Source organism: Aythya marila (assembly GCF_965140915.1).
Source record: "Aythya marila genome assembly, chromosome: 1".
NCBI lineage: Eukaryota > Metazoa > Chordata > Aves > Anseriformes > Anatidae > Aythya > Aythya marila.
Window position 1 is genome coordinate 141809545 of NC_139042.1, and position 18128 is coordinate 141827672.

The 18128-nt window shown below is 38.8% G+C and overlaps 1 protein-coding gene across 19 annotated transcripts in view; it reads left to right on the forward strand.

Annotated features, from left to right (window-relative positions):
- MICAL3 (microtubule associated monooxygenase, calponin and LIM domain containing 3) overlaps positions 1-18128 on the forward strand; it is a 178793-nt gene that overhangs the window by 110214 nt on the left and 50451 nt on the right. For all 19 annotated transcript variants that reach the window (XM_082765521.1, XM_082765508.1, XM_082765510.1 and 16 more), the window contains one exon: positions 17605-17800. In XM_082765521.1, the coding sequence (XP_082621647.1) occupies positions 17605-17800 (196 nt within the window). The remainder of the gene's footprint in view (positions 1-17604; positions 17801-18128) is intronic.

Below are 18128 nucleotides of genomic sequence, written 5' to 3' on the forward strand. Positions count from 1 at the left end.
TAACTTCACTGTGTTAGAAACTGTAGGCATTCTGCTTTTACTGAAGAGTATATTAATGCCTTAAGCAAAAACCTCTATGAATTAGAGATGGAGGCAGAGCTCTTCCAGTGCTCTACTTCAGCCATCTGGTAGATTCACCAATTAACAGGTTGTATATCTGAAACTGTATGACCTCCTTTCAGGAAAGTGCTACCGAATGAAATTTGACAGTAGTAATCTCATACCTTGAGATCTGAGCCAGTCTCAGTAGTGAGGCAGATGTTGATGAGGAGTCTAAGTTGCCTCTAAAGTGAGTAAATAAAATAAAATAAGTAAAACAAAAGTGTAGAATGCATAGGTTTCATTTCTGATGGAAACTAAAGATATCGTAGAATACAAAAGGAAGGTATACAGCAGAAACATCAATTCAACAATATATAAGACAAAAACTTTTCTGTACTTAAATTTTATACCCTCTGAGTTAAATTCAGTCCTGAATTAGCTTGTTCAGTGACCATTATAATGACTTTTAAAAGGCCTGCTTTTTAGGTGCCAAGCTAAATGAATCCCAAGCAAATGCATGGTTTTTCCCCGTACACTCATTATCTCCTTTACTCTGCCACCAAATCTGGTATCTTCCTTTTTAGCCAGCTTAGTAATTAAAATTCATTCAAACACAAAATAACATTCGGCGTATTTGGTCAGCTGAGGTAAGATTGGTCACAACAAGCACTTTCTTGTGATGTGTTACTAACCTGATTGGCATGTATTAACTTTGCTAAAGACGTCAGTCCCTTCCTGGGTGGCCACAGGCTTGCCTGGCATTAAATGTGTTTCGTCTGTCCCTAGTAATGACTATAGTTGTAGAGTACAACCTGTGACAAGCAAGTTGAGGTTTTCTAGCAGTCAAGTAGAACCACTATTTTTGTGAAAGTCCTGCATGGTTTGCCAGAGAGCCTGTGTGACATCTTATGTAGTGTTTACAAGGGATGTTTTCAGGGAGGTTATGTCCAAACTGCCTCTTGCAATACTGACTGGGGAAGGGACAACAAGCTTTTGAGTGAGTGATGCCATTCTCTCCTGGGAAGGGAAGTTGGGAAAAGCAGTTACTATGCTTTTGGTCCTGCTGAACTGTGGCATGCTTGTCGTAGATTCTGTAACCCTTCTCTGTATTCTGTCTGCCTGTTTCTCTCTATCTTCTGCATTTGCCTTTGTTCCAAAGTTGCTGCTATTGCCAAGGGAAAAAAAATGCTTCTCAACTGTCTCACCCTTTGATAATCTGTAACCACCATGTCTTGGATTTTTTTTTTAATATTATTTACGGTACTTTATATGATTTTAATGTGCTTTTAATGCAAATGCTGTTTTTCTATTTGTTCTAAAGGTCTGTAAGAATATATTTTCAAACTTTCAGCTCTTTCTTGACAGATGGACTTGGAACAGTCTTTACCCATATCAGATATATGATAATGCTCCTTGGGGGTGACTTCAGGTGGTGATGTTTTGTTGTAAGATGTTTCCCATTCAAAGCTTGTCTTCTCACAGCAATACATTTCTGCCCACTTCAGCAATAGGAATTTCATAAGGAAAAGACCTGCTAGGGAAGCTCATACTTCAAAATATACTGCAATAATATGCAAGACATGAGGTCTTTGCAGTAGTTACTTGACCCGTGACAGACTTAAGAAACCAATTATAAGCCATAGTATGCAAAACTGAAAATTTAAGTACAAAGTAGAGACATTAGGTCTCCTGCTTTACAATCACAAAAATATATAGTACATATGATACAGGTGTGCAATATGTAAAGAATATTAAAAGTTAAAAAAAAAAAATCTTCTATGGGTGTGCCTTAAAAGTTTTCAGCAATGTTATGAGCAAATCCTTTATGGCAGACCCTTAAACATGTAATCTGCTGTGTATAGTGAGCAAAGGTGGACTTTACAAGGGGAAGTTCTTTTGCTGACTTGGAGAGCTAGAAAATGGTGAATGCTTCCTGTAAATGGTATACCCTATAAAGTAAGTTAACTGAGCCACATTTTCAAAAGGATCTTAAAACTGTGATTTTCACAGTCTTTATGAATGCGTACAGTAATATTTGCACACACTTCTACTTCTGTGCCTAATGAAGTACAAATATATTTTGTATAAATTTCTAGGTATAAATCGGCAGCTTGTTCATAAGCATTGCCCCTTTCCGGTTCCATTAACATACATTGAACATGCCTTGTGAAAATGATTCAGCTCAAAGCAATACTGTTTGCTTGTACATAGAAACACATCTTCATGAAATCCTCCATTTGGTCACTTCTTTTCATTACTATTCAGCTTCGGGTTTTGTTCATTTTAATTTAGTCTGTTATAAACACTAAATCACAGATGATCCAGTAAACTAACTAATTCTGTGAGACTGCTCTGTTTGTCATACCTTCATTTTAAACCACTAAACTCTGCATTTACAAACATCCATAGCCCTCCCCTCCCCACCCCAAAATAAAATTAAAAAAAAAAAAAAAAAAGTACATCCATATTTTGGGATGTATCACTAAACTGGGAGGAAAGATAGCTCCTCTTCTGCTGTGCCTTGAAGGTTTTGTTTTTTGTTTGGAGTAACGGTGGTGTTGTGTTCTGCAGGACAGGGCACATAATACTGAACCCTTTTATGGGGTTTCATACAGCTCCAAAGAGATCTAATGCAAGATTTATTTCTCTGCTGGAAGATTTAAAATGTAAACTTAAGAATCAGATCCTGTGTTTTTGGAAGCTGAGGAGAGTGCGTGGGCTGCATGATTAGGACCAAGGTTCGGTGCCCGGTGAATCATTGCTCAATAGCAAGCCAGGAATCTCTCTTAGGAGATGTGCTCGACTGTTCCCAGTCCATCATGTTCCTTGTCAGTGTTCTTATCAGGATTTGTGTGGCTTTGGTGTAAAAGAAAGGAGTACGCTCAGGGACCAGCAATTTGAATCCCAGAACATTTGGAAAGACAAAGGCACGACTGGAAGGTTATTTGTTCTGAAGAGCTGGGATGCAGCTGACCTAACAGAGCTTCACTGAAAAATCAATCCTAGAAAAAGATCTGGGGGCTGAGGAAGAATATACAAAATAGTGATGTGGTTAGTTCATGCTCATGGCTGGATCCTGCTAAGAACACTTTTTCTAGGGAGCAAAAGGTCTCCCGATTCCACCTTTCTCTCTAGCTTTCAGACCTGTAGACTTGTTCCACTGAAATATTTGTTTAATGTTTGTCATGTGTATATTCTGAAGGGTGATATGAATTTTTCTGGGCACTTTTAAGAGCTTCATTAGAAGTTTATGCATCTTAGAAAAAGAATATTGTGTAAAGGAGTTGGATTCGTTTGATTGTAGAATTAAAACATCTGTTTTTATTGTGTTTTGTTGTTTTATTTTTTTAAGTAGAATCTCAGAAATAATTGTTTTGAGGAGACTGTTTCCCTCAGAGAAATAGAGGGGGTTTAAATGAATTAAACTCGGTGACAGAAAATATTTGTGAGACAATTAGTGCTCAGAAAGGCTTCATGTCTCCGTTGTATAGCTTCTTTGAAGATTTTTATTTATGCAGTTGTTTTTAACCTGTTTTTGTTTTGGGTGTGTGTCTCTTTAAATTATGTACTACTTGGTTTTCCTGTTGCTGTGGAATCAAGACATTATTTGTTCAATTGTGTGAAATGTTCAAGGGAATAAATTCCAAACAATCTTCAGGTTTCTGAGTTTTTCTTTGTCATCCCCCTTCTTCTTCCACTAGTTCCAGGTGAGGAATGCTGTGGGGGATAAGTATTTCGGGGGAGAACGAAATGAATAGATCTAGCAAGCTTGAATACTCTTCCAAAGATGTTTTGGGGAGCTGCATGTACGTGTAACTGCAAAGTACCACAGAGACTTCTGAGGGCAGTTCTGCTCTGACAGACACTGGATCTGGTAACTTTTCAGTACACTTCTGTACCTGTTTCTATTTATTTGTTTATTTATTTATTTTCTTATTTTATGTTGCTGTTATGTTGTGGTTTCCTCAGTTTGCAGGGCATACACTGCCCAGACAGCATCACGTATTTCTGTAGAAAAAGTGGTAAGGACCCTCATACCAAATATTCTACCTCTTTGCTGTAGATACACTGTCAGTATTGTAGCTTCACTGATTTTTTTCGATTTGGGAGGCTGTTTTGTGTGCCTTGCTACAGGCCAAAGTTCTTTCTAGCACTCTGTAAACAGGGCAGTGAAACCCATCTGTGAGGGGAGAGGAAGAACATGAGGCAGTGTAAGTCAACCCAGAGGAGCAGGGAGGCATAGCCTTTGCATCTGGTGTGACAGGTAAGCTTTGGGGCAAGATCTGTTTCCTCTTATTTGTACAGCAGCAGCTGAGATGATGGGATGTTAGAAGTGATGGAGAGGTATAAAATGAGTAAATGTGAAGCCTTTTTGCCAAATCCTGTCTCTTACATTCTAGCTAAATGGTTCTCTCCTCTCAGGGGGATGACACATGGAGATGACCTCCATTCCTCAAGACCATTAATAGACTATTCTACTATGTTCTTATGACCAACATGTGGAGTTGTTTCATAATTTTGAGCTACGTTTTCCTGTTCTCTAAGATATACTGGGTGAGCCTCCCTTAGTGAATCATTCTGTTTCTTATCTCAGATGCTTTCTCATGCTTTCTACTACAACTGAAAGCTTGTAATAGCAGATGACTTTTGAGCATCTAATTGTGAATGATGTGGGTTGATTTGGCCAGAGTAGCTGTGTTTAAATGGTAGATCACAGAGCTGCAATGTGAAACCAACTCTTACACATTATGATTTCCTTTCTTAGAGGAAAATAATCACTTTATGCCTTTGAAATTGCCTTGTGTTTTTCTTTACCATGATGAATATTCTTAATTTTGAATCTAAAATAGACTTTCATTTCTGAGAAGGAGCTGTCAGTGTTCAGTATAAAACTTCATATGCTGGTGTGTGAACTAGAAGTGTCATTTCCATGTGCCACTAGAACAGCTTCCACTGGTCTGTATCAGGAAAGCTGTTGACTTTACAGGTACATATATTGTCTTCAGAAATCAAATTTTTGTTAAAAAATAATATATATATATATATATGGAGGGAGGTGCACTTCCTGAGCTCATCCCCATCTGTGGTGAAGTCAGACAGTCCTTGCTGTTCACAGTACAGTAGACAGTGGCTTCTCCAATTTTTATCTGAAATCAAATATTTGTATAATGGGGTGCTCCCAGTCACTCTCACCTCATTCTTTGTGAAGTCTACACATATCTCTCATGCTTTCTGTTTCTGTCCCTGTGGTTCTTCTGATGACTTCACATGTTCTCTTACTAATGCCTCAGGGAAGGGTTGAGCTCTGGATCCTGCTCTGGCAGAGGGGTGCTGCCAGGGAACTCCTTCCATGACCCTGCCACTCAAAAGTCACTTTTTGTTAAAGACACCCTAGTTTTGCTTGTGAAGCAAAACTGAACCTTTGTCAAGTGTTCTCTTCACCACCACACTTTCTCCTCACTCCCATTCCAACCTAGGATATTTACCTTAAAATTATTTAATCTAGAGGAAACTTTATTCTGTAAGTAAAGCGCCAAATAACACACTGCGTCAAATACGATTATTTTAAAACTTTGTTGAGCAAATGAACTGGCCTAAAAATGAGGAAGGAAAGTAGAAGATTTGGGGTGGGCTATGCTCTTGCTGGGTGTACATACCTCCTTGCTTTAGTTCTGTAAAGACAACACATTGATTTTCCAGCATATGTTATTCTAGGGTCTTGACTCTCACAGATTTGTCCCTCACTTGCATCCATTGCTTTTGAGAGTCTTTAACATTATTTAGGACTTGCTGTACTTGTTGAATAGATTAAATATGATCTTTGTCCTACAGATGAGGAAAATGAGCTGTCATGTATACTTTTTTGCAGTTGCTATCCTCACTTGTAGTTGCCAAAGAAATAATCTGCAGAAAATCTTATGTGGACGCTAACTACAATTTATTTACCCCTGAGCTGAAATTAAAGGACTGAACTTCACAATATAAATAGCACTATATTAAGGACGAGGTTTAAAAGCAAGGTTACGTACTTAGTGTGTAAATCACTTCATAACATTGAGGTAGTGAACCATTAAAAGTGCACAAAAGTCTGTGGGGAGTGTGAATGCTTCATTTCCTTGAAAACAGAATTACTTCAATTGAAGCTCAACTGAATTAGCCTTTACGGGTGTTTGGAAACTTCCCTGTAAGATTTGAGCTTTAAGGAATATTAAGGTGTTTTCCACTGTGCATCCCAAAACAGCTTACTTCATCAGGTTAATTTTGGTAGCAGTTTTGCCAAGAGAAACACTGGCATAGACGATTTCTTTTGCAACACCTGACACTAGGGTAGTGTAGAAAGCCTGCTGTGTACAAGTTGTTTCCTACTTTAGACAAAATAATCTTCATCTCTTATGGTAGAAAGTAACATAACTGTTTCATGTAGATCTTTTCCTCTAATCTTCTGTAACAGTGATGAGAAGGCATGAGGTACTTCAAAAATAATAAAATGAATGAATAATTAATTAAAACAAGACTGTAGCAGGTTTACCACCTGCTTGTGGACAGCAGCATGAGATACTAAGATATGCAGTTTGTAATGTATCTTCAAATACAAAGGGGAAACAAGGGGACAAAAGCAAACTTAAAAATAAATAAATAAAAATTGGAAAATATTTGAAGAGAAGGAACAGATACCACAGAGTCAACAGTGAACCTGTTTTCCTGCTTCTATGAAGAGTGATAAGGAGAAAGGTGGAGTAGTAGTTGTTGAGCTGATCATGGCAACGTAGAGCCTATCTTAGGCTTTCAAAACAAATCAGGGCAGATGCTCTTTAAGGACAAGATGGCACTTCTATGCTCTGTTTAGTTACTTACATCCTCTCTCAAAAATGTATGTTTAGTCTGACATTTCTCATGTTTGCTGTCATCCCAGCAGGCTGTGTTTTCTTTTTTTGGAAAATTTCATAACTGTCCTTTCTGCTGTTATAGAAGTTTATCTGATGGCCTGGGGGTAGTAGTGTTTAAAAATAGGACTTTTTTTTTGTACCCAAGAGATGTTTCAGATACTTTCAGGCTTCGGTAACTCGGTGATTTAAAACATCAGAACTGATGTGTATGTTATCTTTCATCAGTTAGGTCTTTTGGAAGCTTTGTTTTGGAACTGTCATGGAGTTTGAATATACCTGGCTATATACATACCTATGTAATAGAGTTTTCTTAGCTTCAGAAAAAAATCCCACTAAGGTATGAAGCTCTGGAGTTCTTGGAATATTCAATTGCTTTACAAGTTACACAAGAGTAGGTGGGATAAGTGCAGATACTAGGAAACCATGCAAGAGAATAAGGGGAGCAGATGCTGATGTTTATTGAATTGTATGCAACTTCTACTTAGGACAAGTATTTCCCAATATATTTTCCTGTAATTGCCAGAAATTAATAGAAATTCAAGTGAGGACATGGTTAGTATCTAAATATATTCTGAGATCCAGTAATTACGAAATTCTGTCGTAAATTACAGCAGAAGAGAGACTGAGTAGTTCAGTAGTTGAAAGAAGATATCCATTCCAAAGCTGTTTTGAATCTGATTGCCATTTGAATGGGAAATTGAAAATATTTGGTGTTCCAGACTTTATTATTATGTATGATTAAATTTCTAGTTACTGATTGTTTGTTCTTTAATGGTGAAAACATTTTCCAGGATCCGAGATGGAATTGGAAGAGCAGACTTCTATTAAAAAAAAAAAAAAAAAAGGCGTGCCTTGTATTGATAGATTCCTCTGGTACTTTTAGATGGAAGTGTCCTTGGTTTAGCTTTTTGTTATTTGCACAGTGGGAATCACCTTGCCTGATACCTCCTGGTGAAATGAGAGATTTCAGAAGGCTGCTACATACATGTGGTGAGAAATGGATGCCACTATGAACAAGCTCCCTGAAGTCTTATGTAGTAGAGGAGAATCTTTCTTTCTAACAACATAAGAGGTTACAGTTTGGATAAGATAATTCTTGGACAGTCACTCTTAAATATTAATTCCAAAGGAATTTAAAACAAAGAACATCTCTTACTTTAAAAAGGGGAAAAACCCTGAGCCAAAGTCAAGGTGATTTTGGAATACAGTGTGACCTTTCTCTCTTTTCCTTTTGCTCCCTGGCAGTTCCTGGGTGTGCCTCATCCCAGGTGGCTTTTTGAGGTAATATACCTTTAATAGTTTCCAGGACAAAACTTATCCCTGCAAAGTAATGTTATCTTTAGCTAGATTATCCTTTACTGCTCTTTATCCTTCCCACACTCAGTTTCTTTCAAGAAATAGAAACAAGGCCAGGCAACAAATGATAGAGCTGATCAAGATGCTTGGAGAGAGCTCAGACATCTCAGATGATACCAACAAAATGGAAAATGATAGGTAATACATTATTGACTTACCAATATTCCTGGATAACGGACATACCAATAATTAACCAACTTAAAAAATATAAATTGATGTAGGAGTTTCATCTCCATAGTGCTGTTAACCTGTTAAAACAGAAGTAAAAATCGAATCTGTGCAAATGGTAACATTCTCTGCTAGAAAAGCTGCATTAAGGAGAATGAAGCTTAGCAGTGTACACTGGGGCTTGGATTAAGTGACCTAATATCTCCTTTCCCCAGTTTCTTTTCTCCACCCACTGTCTACAACACTGGCCTCTTTCCAGGAGTCCAGAAATACATTCCTGGATTGTTCTATACCTCTGCTGTAGTGAAGACAGCTTTTCTATATTGTTAAAATATGTCCTGAGCTTTAAACTTTCATTATGTAATAATACAACCTCATGCATTTGTTATGAAAAACACCACATATTTCTCAAACATAATTTGTGGTTTCAGCTGCAGATGAATTTTGACTTGTTTTCAAGTCACAAATGTGAATTAAAGATGACCTTGAAATAAAACTGATTAATATATTCACTTTTGCTGGCTTCCACTAAAAATGAAGAAAGATCGATCAACTTGTCAGCTGTTTTACTCTTGCTCTACCAGTGTTGTAGGAAGCAACATTTTGTCAGTGTCTTTCTTGACAATTCTACAAGTCTGTTTTAACTGAATAGTGTGGGAGCAGGGGGGAAATATTGCAACATCAATGAGATGGATATCTAAGTTACTAATGCCATTCAATAGTCGGTCCAGTTCACATTTGTAAGTATGAAGAGAATGGGCTTCCACCTTTACTGACAGTATCTGAGATATGAAGAACTTAGTTGTAGCTGCAGGTCGTGGAGGAGGACTTGCATCTTCTTAAGTTTGTTTCTATGGTATCTATGGTTTCTGCAGCTTCAGAATTCCTTGAATATTTTATTGTCAGTTATTCCCATACACGTGATACTGGTTTTTGGGGTGCCTTTGAGTGCTTCTTCACTGTTCTTCTTTGCTTAGGAAGCCAGTATTATATTAACAGGAATCTCACTGATTTTTATTTTGTGTGCTGTTGAATCAAGTAAAGCTCTAAAATTTCTTGGTCTGCACTAGAAATGGTGCTGGTTCTTTAATAACTCTCTGTTGGGTACTTCTGCATCAGAGGATATTTAAATAAAACAACTTTCTGTCTGTACAGTTTAATCTCCGTTTCTCTGTTTAGTTCCCAGATTTGCTAGGATGAATTGGTTTGGTGACAGTTTGAGGACTGAGATTTGAGGGGTTAGCAGGGGTCTCAGGCACGTCTTTTAGAACGTTTAGTTAGTTATTATTCATTGTTGAGACTGATGCATGTGCATTACAGACAAATTTAAGTAGGGTAATCTCCTGGTTTGAGCTCATTTTGAATCCTGTGCACGGACACTTTGGATGGCTTACTTATGAATAGATTTTGCTTTCTTACTGTACTGTCCTCTTTGAATTTAGAGCTTTTATGTTTAGCAGAACATGATATGGAACAAGCTGGAAATGCAGACATGAGATAATTCAAGATTTGACAACTTCCCAATATAGTTGAATAATCCAGGCTCCCTGAGGACTCGAGAATACCCTAGGATAGTAAGAGAGAACACTGAGACATTATATCAAAATAACTTTGACACTTGATGACTATTATGTATTTATATTCAAATAAATGCATTCTTTCCTCTGTTTGAGCAGGTGTTTTATTACCCTTTTGGCTTTGTGGATGTGCTTATCAAAATTCAGGGGATGCAACCAGGAAATGTGCAGTTCTGCAGTATGTGATGTGAGGCTTTGTGAACAAGCAGTGACAAGAATTCACCCATCCTGCAAGGGCTCTTGCCACTGGTTTTCTAGAGACCTTTCTTAGAAGAGAAGATAAATTTTGAAGAGAGGATGCATGTGGTTTTAAAAACTTAAAAACTTCTTCCTAACCTCAAAAAACTCTACTTAACACACTTCTGTAGGTGATTTTAGATTTGCCAGCTATATGTTTTGTATATTTCATATTGGCAAATGGAACACTACCAAAATTCTTAAGTGGCTAGATACTAATTTTGGAGAGGATTAAAGAAAGGATTTCTGGCCGTGTCTCTCAAAAGAAATCAGTTGCACTTAATTAAGTGGGATATCTTAATTGACTTACTGTTTCAGTATGTACAGCATCCAGCAGCGTGTGTGCGTCAGTACTAAGCACTCCGTTTTAGTGCACACTGTGCTGTGAGCACAACAAGCATCTCACAGGAGGTGCCTTTGCTGAACCTGCTCGTGTAGGCCATATAATTGTGATGCTTAATATCTGACATTTGTTAGTCCCTTCCTTATTTCCAAGTCTTCTGTCTTCACTTAAGGTGAAGTTGAGAGAAAAGGGTTGGAGTTGGGCATTCTGGATCCTGTTTCTGGCACTGCCACTAATCTGTTGTGAGGCTGACTTGCTGGTATTTAATCTCTGTGCCTGGACTTGTGCAGTGCCTCTGCAGTACTTACCTACTTCCAAAATAGGCTTGTTTTAATATGCTAATACTTGTAAAACATTTCAAGGCCCTTAGGTGAGGAGTGGAGTTGAAGTACAAAGAGGCAGTTAAAGGAATTAAAGTGGGCAAAGGTGAAACTTTTTTGGGAAAAAAATGAAATTCAATCTGACACTAAAACAAATGAAAAATGAGACGCCAAAAATGCTATTCTAGATCATTTGTATTCTTCTGCATAACTCAGTGATAATTTTTGTTGAAATGCAAGCAAACTTCAGAAACATTACCCTCAAAGATATTTCTTACAGATTAATGACAATGGAATCTGAGGACATTTGGCATATCTGACTCTGTTCACTGCATTACTTTTAAACTCCCACAGAAAAATTCCATCTTCCATCTCAGTATTTTGTCATACATGTTATGATGTAGTACCCATGGCAGTTGCTTTATCTGATATAGATAGCGGTGCTCTCAAACATTTGTGTGGAGAAGGAAGTAATCTAAGAGACTGGAAAAGAGGATTGAAAACAAACAGGTAAAGTGCTTCAGACTATTATAAAAGCACAAGATTTAAGAAATCCAGAATGAAGATTGTACTGAGAAATGTATTAACACATTCCCTCCTTTGCATGTGTTTCTCAGTAGATTCTTTTATTTGAGTTGCTGTGCCTCCCTGAGGCCCCATCTGAATCTGTGCAAAATACTAAATCCATACTTTACAAGACATGACATTTACCTTGGAGAGCTTGCAGTCTTATCAGATTTGACTAAGAAAATGAAGTGCAGAGGTACTGCATGATTAATGAAAAACAAGTTCTAGTACAGTGACACAGAAATGATTTAGGCAAAGGCAGGTAGTTTCCCTTGGGGGAAAAATTAATTGTTCTCAGATTCCCAGTTTTGTCCTATGTCTTCAGCAAGTATTATGTCAGGGAGTAATCCTGGCAAGGTTTCATCTGGTTCATGAGAATAATCTGGAGTTTTTATAGAAATCTGGGGAAAAATAGAGATGGGATACTCTCACAAGAGGAGATTCTCAGACCTTCCTGTAGTCTCCAAAGTTGCTGAAATCAGGATGGAGAAAAGGACTCATGCAGAAGGCAAGGAGCAGTTCGGTGTAGGAATGTTATCTCTGATCATGCGACTTTCTTTACAGGAGGCAGGCCGTGTCAAGGCTGAGAATAATTAAAGGACTCTGGCAGCTTGCACACAACAGCTAAGCAGCCCGTCCTGTTAGGAAAAACAGTTCCATTTGGATGATCTATGTAATGTTTGTGGCCCATTGCTCTTCCAAAGTAAAGAATCAGATTTTAAAATGTATCCTATTTTGGATGTTGTTTGTGGATTTTTAACTGATCTGTTGGTTGCATGAGAAACTGCTCTTGGCTTTCAGGTAGCTCCCCTCCCTAGCTAATAACATAGCATTTTTCTGGCACATGTAGCCTCATCAGCCCCTTTTCTCTCAGTTGTGACCGATTTCAGGCTTTTGGCCTTGGGCCCAAATGTACTGACAAGGTGGAATGTCAGATAATGGATAATGAATGTACTCTGCAGCTATTTCCCACTGGCAAGCTACAAAATAGCCTGGGGAATACAGCATGACAATTTGAGAGGGGGACCTTTCCTCTCCAGAGGAACATTAAAAAGCAAGGCTTTAGCATCTACAAGAACTGCATTGAAATAGACCTTGTTCATGCATACAGCACCATATATATTGAGAAGAAATAAGGGTAGGACATCCACAATTTTCCCTTTGCCAATTTATTTATTTTTGGTAGCTTCAAATGAATCGACTCTATAGCATGATGTGGAGAAATTGTTCATCATTTTGTAATGTTAACTAAACCTATATCTTCTGCTTACTTTTGTCCCTTAGCTAGGTTTGTGGACTGTAATGCTTTCTTTCTGATAGTTGATAACGTCATTTGGCTATTGGTAGCATTTCTCCTGTTTCACATTTGGTAACAAAGTTGACAGTGGCTTTGCAACTAGCCAGATAATCCTTCATGGCACCTTTTAGAAACAAAACCAAGTCTTGTGTACAGTGTGTTCACATAGACCAAACTTTTACAGATCCCTTGCTGATGTTGGTAATCAGTTGAGCTCCTGGATTATGTTCTCAATGCAGAGCTGGTTTATGTGCAAAGTAAGGCGGAGGCGTGTGACCAATCCTGCACCTGAAGTGTGTAGCTATATACATGAATTTGAGAATTGCTGGGAATTTTCTTCTTACTTTGTAGGTGTTTTGAGACAGAGAGCCCTTACCAAGCTTATGGGATATCCTGGCTTGACCACATCCTTCTACCTTTAAGTTTGGATAGATTTTCCATCTTTTCAAATTTTTAACAGTTTTATTGATTCATTTGCCCACACTTAAGTGTTTATACTGTGGCAGAATTGGTTTGTTTCTCTTGGTACATGTTATACTGATACAGGGTCTTCATGATTAGAAGGTTAATGATAACTTGCACCTGGGGCGCAATAACCCCAAGCAGAGCTACAGGTTGGGAGAGGAATGGTTGGAAAGCTGCCAGGCAGAGAAGGACCTGGGAGTGATGGTGGACAGTCGGCTGAATATGAGCCAGCAGTGTGCTCAGGTGGCCAAGAAGGCCAACGGCATCCTGGCTTGTATTAGGAACAGTGTGGCCAGCAGGGCTAGGGAGGTGATCGTCCCCCTGTACTCAGCTCTGGTGAGGCCGCACCTCGAGTACTGTGTTCAGTTTTGGGCCCCTCGCTACAAGAAGGACATCGAGGTGCTTGAGCGGGTGCAGAGAAGGGCGACGAAGCTGGTGAGGGGCCTGGAGAACAAGTCCTACGAGGAGCGGCTGAGGGAGCTGGGCTTGTTCAGCCTGGAGAAGAGGAGGCTCAGGGGCGACCTTATCGCTCTTTTTAGGTACCTCAAGGGAGGCTGTAGCGAGGTGGGGGTTGGCCTGTTCTCCCACGTGCCTGGTGACAGGACGAGGGGGAATGGGTTTAAGTTGAGCCAGGGGAGTTTTAGGCTAGATGTTAGGAAGAACTTCTTCACTGAAAGGGTTGTGAGGCATTGGAACAGGCTGCCCAGGGAAGTGGTGGAGTCACCATCCTTGGAAGTCTTCAAAAGACGTTTAGATGTAGAGCTTAGGGATATGGTTTAGTGGAGGGCTGTTAGAGTTAGGTTGGAGGTTGGACTCGATGACCTTGAGGTCTCTTCCAACCTAGAAAATTCTGTGATTCTGTGTGAACTTGTTTTTATTGAATAACATGCCTGAAAGATTATATATGCTAGTGAAATGCATATAAACAGATGTCAGCTTGATTTTCAGTCCTTTTTTACCTTAGAGTTATTGCTACTGGTCTTTGTTCCCAGCCCAGGCTGTGAAACAAGCATCTCTTTTTTTCTTTTTTTTTTCTTCCAATATTCCATTCACATGATTTAATTATATGAAAATGATATTATGTATTTTACTTTTCTTTGAAAAGGCTGACCAAACAAAAAAACAAACAAACAAAACACTCACACACACAAAACAAAAAACCTTAAGATTGTTAAAAAAAAAACAGAAGAATGAAATAATGTCAGATGAAAAAAAAAATCTCATTCTTCTCATTTTCATCCATTTTTTTCTGCTTGTGGACATTTCAGCTATGTTGGGGTATGCATCAGAAGAGAGCAAGTTAAAAACAGTCTGTGAAAAGATATTTCTCTGGAAATAGCTGAGCCTAGCTGAGCGCTGTGTTGTGTAAAAAGTTCCAAGTAGAAAAACTCTTGTTTTATGATGATTTGGTGAATTCTTTCTTTGTTTTCCTTCACCTTGATGTTCTTCCATTACCCAGAGTCCTTGGTTTTTCCATGTCAGCCAGAACTGGCAGAGCAATATTCCAGGTCAGTTCCCCTGTTACTGTGAACTCAGGGCTGGGGAATGTAACACAGATTGCAAAAATAGATTTGGCTGAGGTGGTATCACCATCTAGAGAGAATGAAATGAAATGTGAATCCCAGCTGAGGAGGCAGTTCAGTTCCACTGAACTTTGAAAGGACTAATACAACATACGGCTTAGCAGCAGGAAACGGTAGAGACCATTGTGTGCTTGGAAATGGAAGGTAATGCTCCCTCCTTCCACCTGAGCAAGCCACGGTTTGTACCATAAATAACCCTGGGAGTTACAGCCAAGGGCACAGCAGCCACTTGCCCACATCATAGAAAGGTTCAAGCAAGTGGGAAGAGCACTCCTGGCAGTTGTCTTCATGAGATTTTATCTTTCTAGAGAGGGATTTGAAAGTAACGCCACTAATTATGGCAAGGCCTAGGTAGTCCTTTAACTGAGATGTTACTGGGTGAATAATTGTCCATAATAAGGGCTATTACGGGAATAAACTGATAAACTACAAAGAACAGAGAAAGAAAACAGAAGTTGTCTTGGAGGTCAAAACATGTGAGGATAAAATCAATGTTGCCAAAGCTTGTGCTAGGTTCAGATTTGTATAGGAAAGGAAAACAAGCAGCTGTATTCTTTAAGTATTTAAGTACAAGCAAGATGAGGAAAAACAGAAGTGGGTCCACAGAGGATGAGTCTGAGATTAAATGCAGTTTTAGGAACAGCCAGGATAGCAAGTGGATATTTGGCCTCCGATTTCAGCTGGGAGGTTGGCATTGAACATGGGAGCAAAAGATGTTAGTGTATATATAGCAAGGTTTGGAAATGGAAATTAACCCAATGAAGCTGGAAGCAAAATTTAAGTATTATTATACTGTATGTGTGGAAGTAAAATGAGGCCAAATAATCTTTGTTTCAGAAAACTGGAAAAACTGTACAGTGATATTGTGAGCTTTTTGGTAGTAATTTATGTTTAAATCGGGCTATCCTGATGCACCCTGACTATCAAATTCAGGGTAATGCTGCTGGGTGACAAAAGTATGAAGTGCATATAAAAAAAAAAAAAAAAGGAAAAAAGGTGATCTGAACAAGTACAGATCTGTTAATCAAAACAGTAGGTAAAACACCTTCTTTGAGGGGAATAAATAAGGACTGCTAGTTCTGCAAATGAAGTCTTTTGACCTCATGAAGGTAAGTGGTATAAAATGTGACATGGATTCACCACAGGCTGTGCCAGATTAGTCTGACAGCTGGTATTGATGAAGTAACTGATTACCTCCATGAGGGAAATGCAGTGCATCCAAAAATTGGACTTCAGTAAAGTACCTGAAAGCTGGCATGTGGAAATAATTATTTAAGCTGGTAAAATGTGGGGGTAGTACATGAAGTGTCAAGTAGCTGAGGAGCTGGCTTAAGAGAGTTTAGAGGTTTTACTCAAAATGGAATTACTGGGGTTGGGTAACACCCACAGACTATGGAGTGTCAAAAAAAAAAAAAAAAAAGATCTGGGGACTGATCTTTATATTGCTTTTGCTAAGGTTACTAGCCAGAAAGGAAAAATCTGCTAATGAAGATTATTGCTAGGGCAACATTTCAAGCCCTCATCAATGCAGAGGAGGATAGGCATGTCATACACTAAGAGCTGCATGGTGTTGTGGACTGTAGTATTAAAAATAGAAATGTAATAGTAGAAAGTACCAGGTCATGCACCAAGAAAGTGATTTGGCTACCAGCAAGGTGCTTATCAGTTGAAAGCAGAGAAGGAGAAAGATCTGAATATCAGTCAATAAACAAAAGCCACCAGTATTATGTGGCATATAAATAAGCAAATGTGTTCTCAGGGTGTGTCAGATGAGAGATTTCTGGCAGGGCTGTATGTTACACTGATAAGACCTCATCTGGAAAGCTGTGTATAACTCTGATCACGTAGGTTCTGGAAAGATTAATCCAGACAGGGACAGGTGCAGAGACCTAGGGGGTGATCAGTGCACTGAAGAGCTTATCTCATGAGAGGAATGCTCGGTTTGTTTAGCGTAGCAAAACAGAAGCTAGGAAAGATTAGGCTCAGTAAATAGTAAGCTGCATAAGGGTAAACAGTGGCTTGCTGTTAAAGCTAAAATACTAGAATTTTAAAAAGAGATAGATGAGTGTGGGTTAGAATTTAATTAATTGAGTGCTACAGTGAATGAAGCTTCTCTATACTTTTCTCAAAATGTCTGATTCATATGCCCTTGCAAGTCTCTGGGACTCATGGTGTTCGCGCTTGCAAACATCTCACCTACTTTTTTCCCTGTGGTTCATTTCATCTCAAACTTTGATTAAAAAATAAATTCAAATCCAAAAAAGTTTTAAAACTCACACCAAATGGGATTTTCTCATCCCTTCCCGCTCAGCATCTTTAAGTGTTAGTGATACTTGCTCACTCTCTAACTCTTAACAGACCTACCTGGCTTGACCAGTAACAGTTTTGACATCATGCAGCAGGCTTGCCCCCGGGCATTCCTACTTGGTCTCAGAGAATACAGCCAGCCTGTGGCCAGGCCTTCCCCAGTATTTATGATGTAGGCTCCAGCGCAGTTAAAACATCCTTATGTCTTCTCTCAACTAGGACATTTAACATTCTTTTCAGCATCTGTTAGCCAAAAACACTAAGATTCCCTTTTGCATTCTGGCTCCCCAAGAGGTTCTGCCAGTAGTGGTGAACAGGATAATGACATAAGGTATTCTCTCGCTTTATTTACGTCCCTCTGCTTCAAGCCCTTTTTATCCCAATTGCTCAATTTCCTTAAAAAATTACAGTCCTGACTGTTGCATTTATTGTTTATTCACTGACTTGTTCTTTAGGTTCTAATGTAAATGGGCTGGAAGAGCCCAGCCTCGCTAAGCGGTTGCGTGGCACGCCTGAGCGAATTGAGCTGGAGAATTACCGACTGTCGCTGCAGCGCGAAGAAGAACTGGAAGAGGTTCCTGAAGAGACGCTAGCAGAGCATAACCTCAGCAGTGTGTTGGACAAAGGAACAGAAGAGGATGTGCCCAGCAGGTTAGTACGCAGTGACCATAAGCTTTCTTATAACGGTCCCAACAGACTTTTGCCTGTTGTTCCCTTAGCTTTTTTTGGTTTTGTTTTTAACATATTGTTTGCCAGGTTGCTCTTCCTAAAGTTCTTGGAAGTATTTCATGTATGTACATAAATATTTTACATCGTAGTTTCTGTTCTTCTAAATAACTTACTACCATTCTTAGAAGATAACTATAGTACCATAATGCCATGGATAACTATAGTACCATAATACTTCAGTCCTGAGTAGTTCAGTTCTAAGTTGGAAAGAAATTTTAAGTTTTATTTATTTATTTATTTATTTATTTAT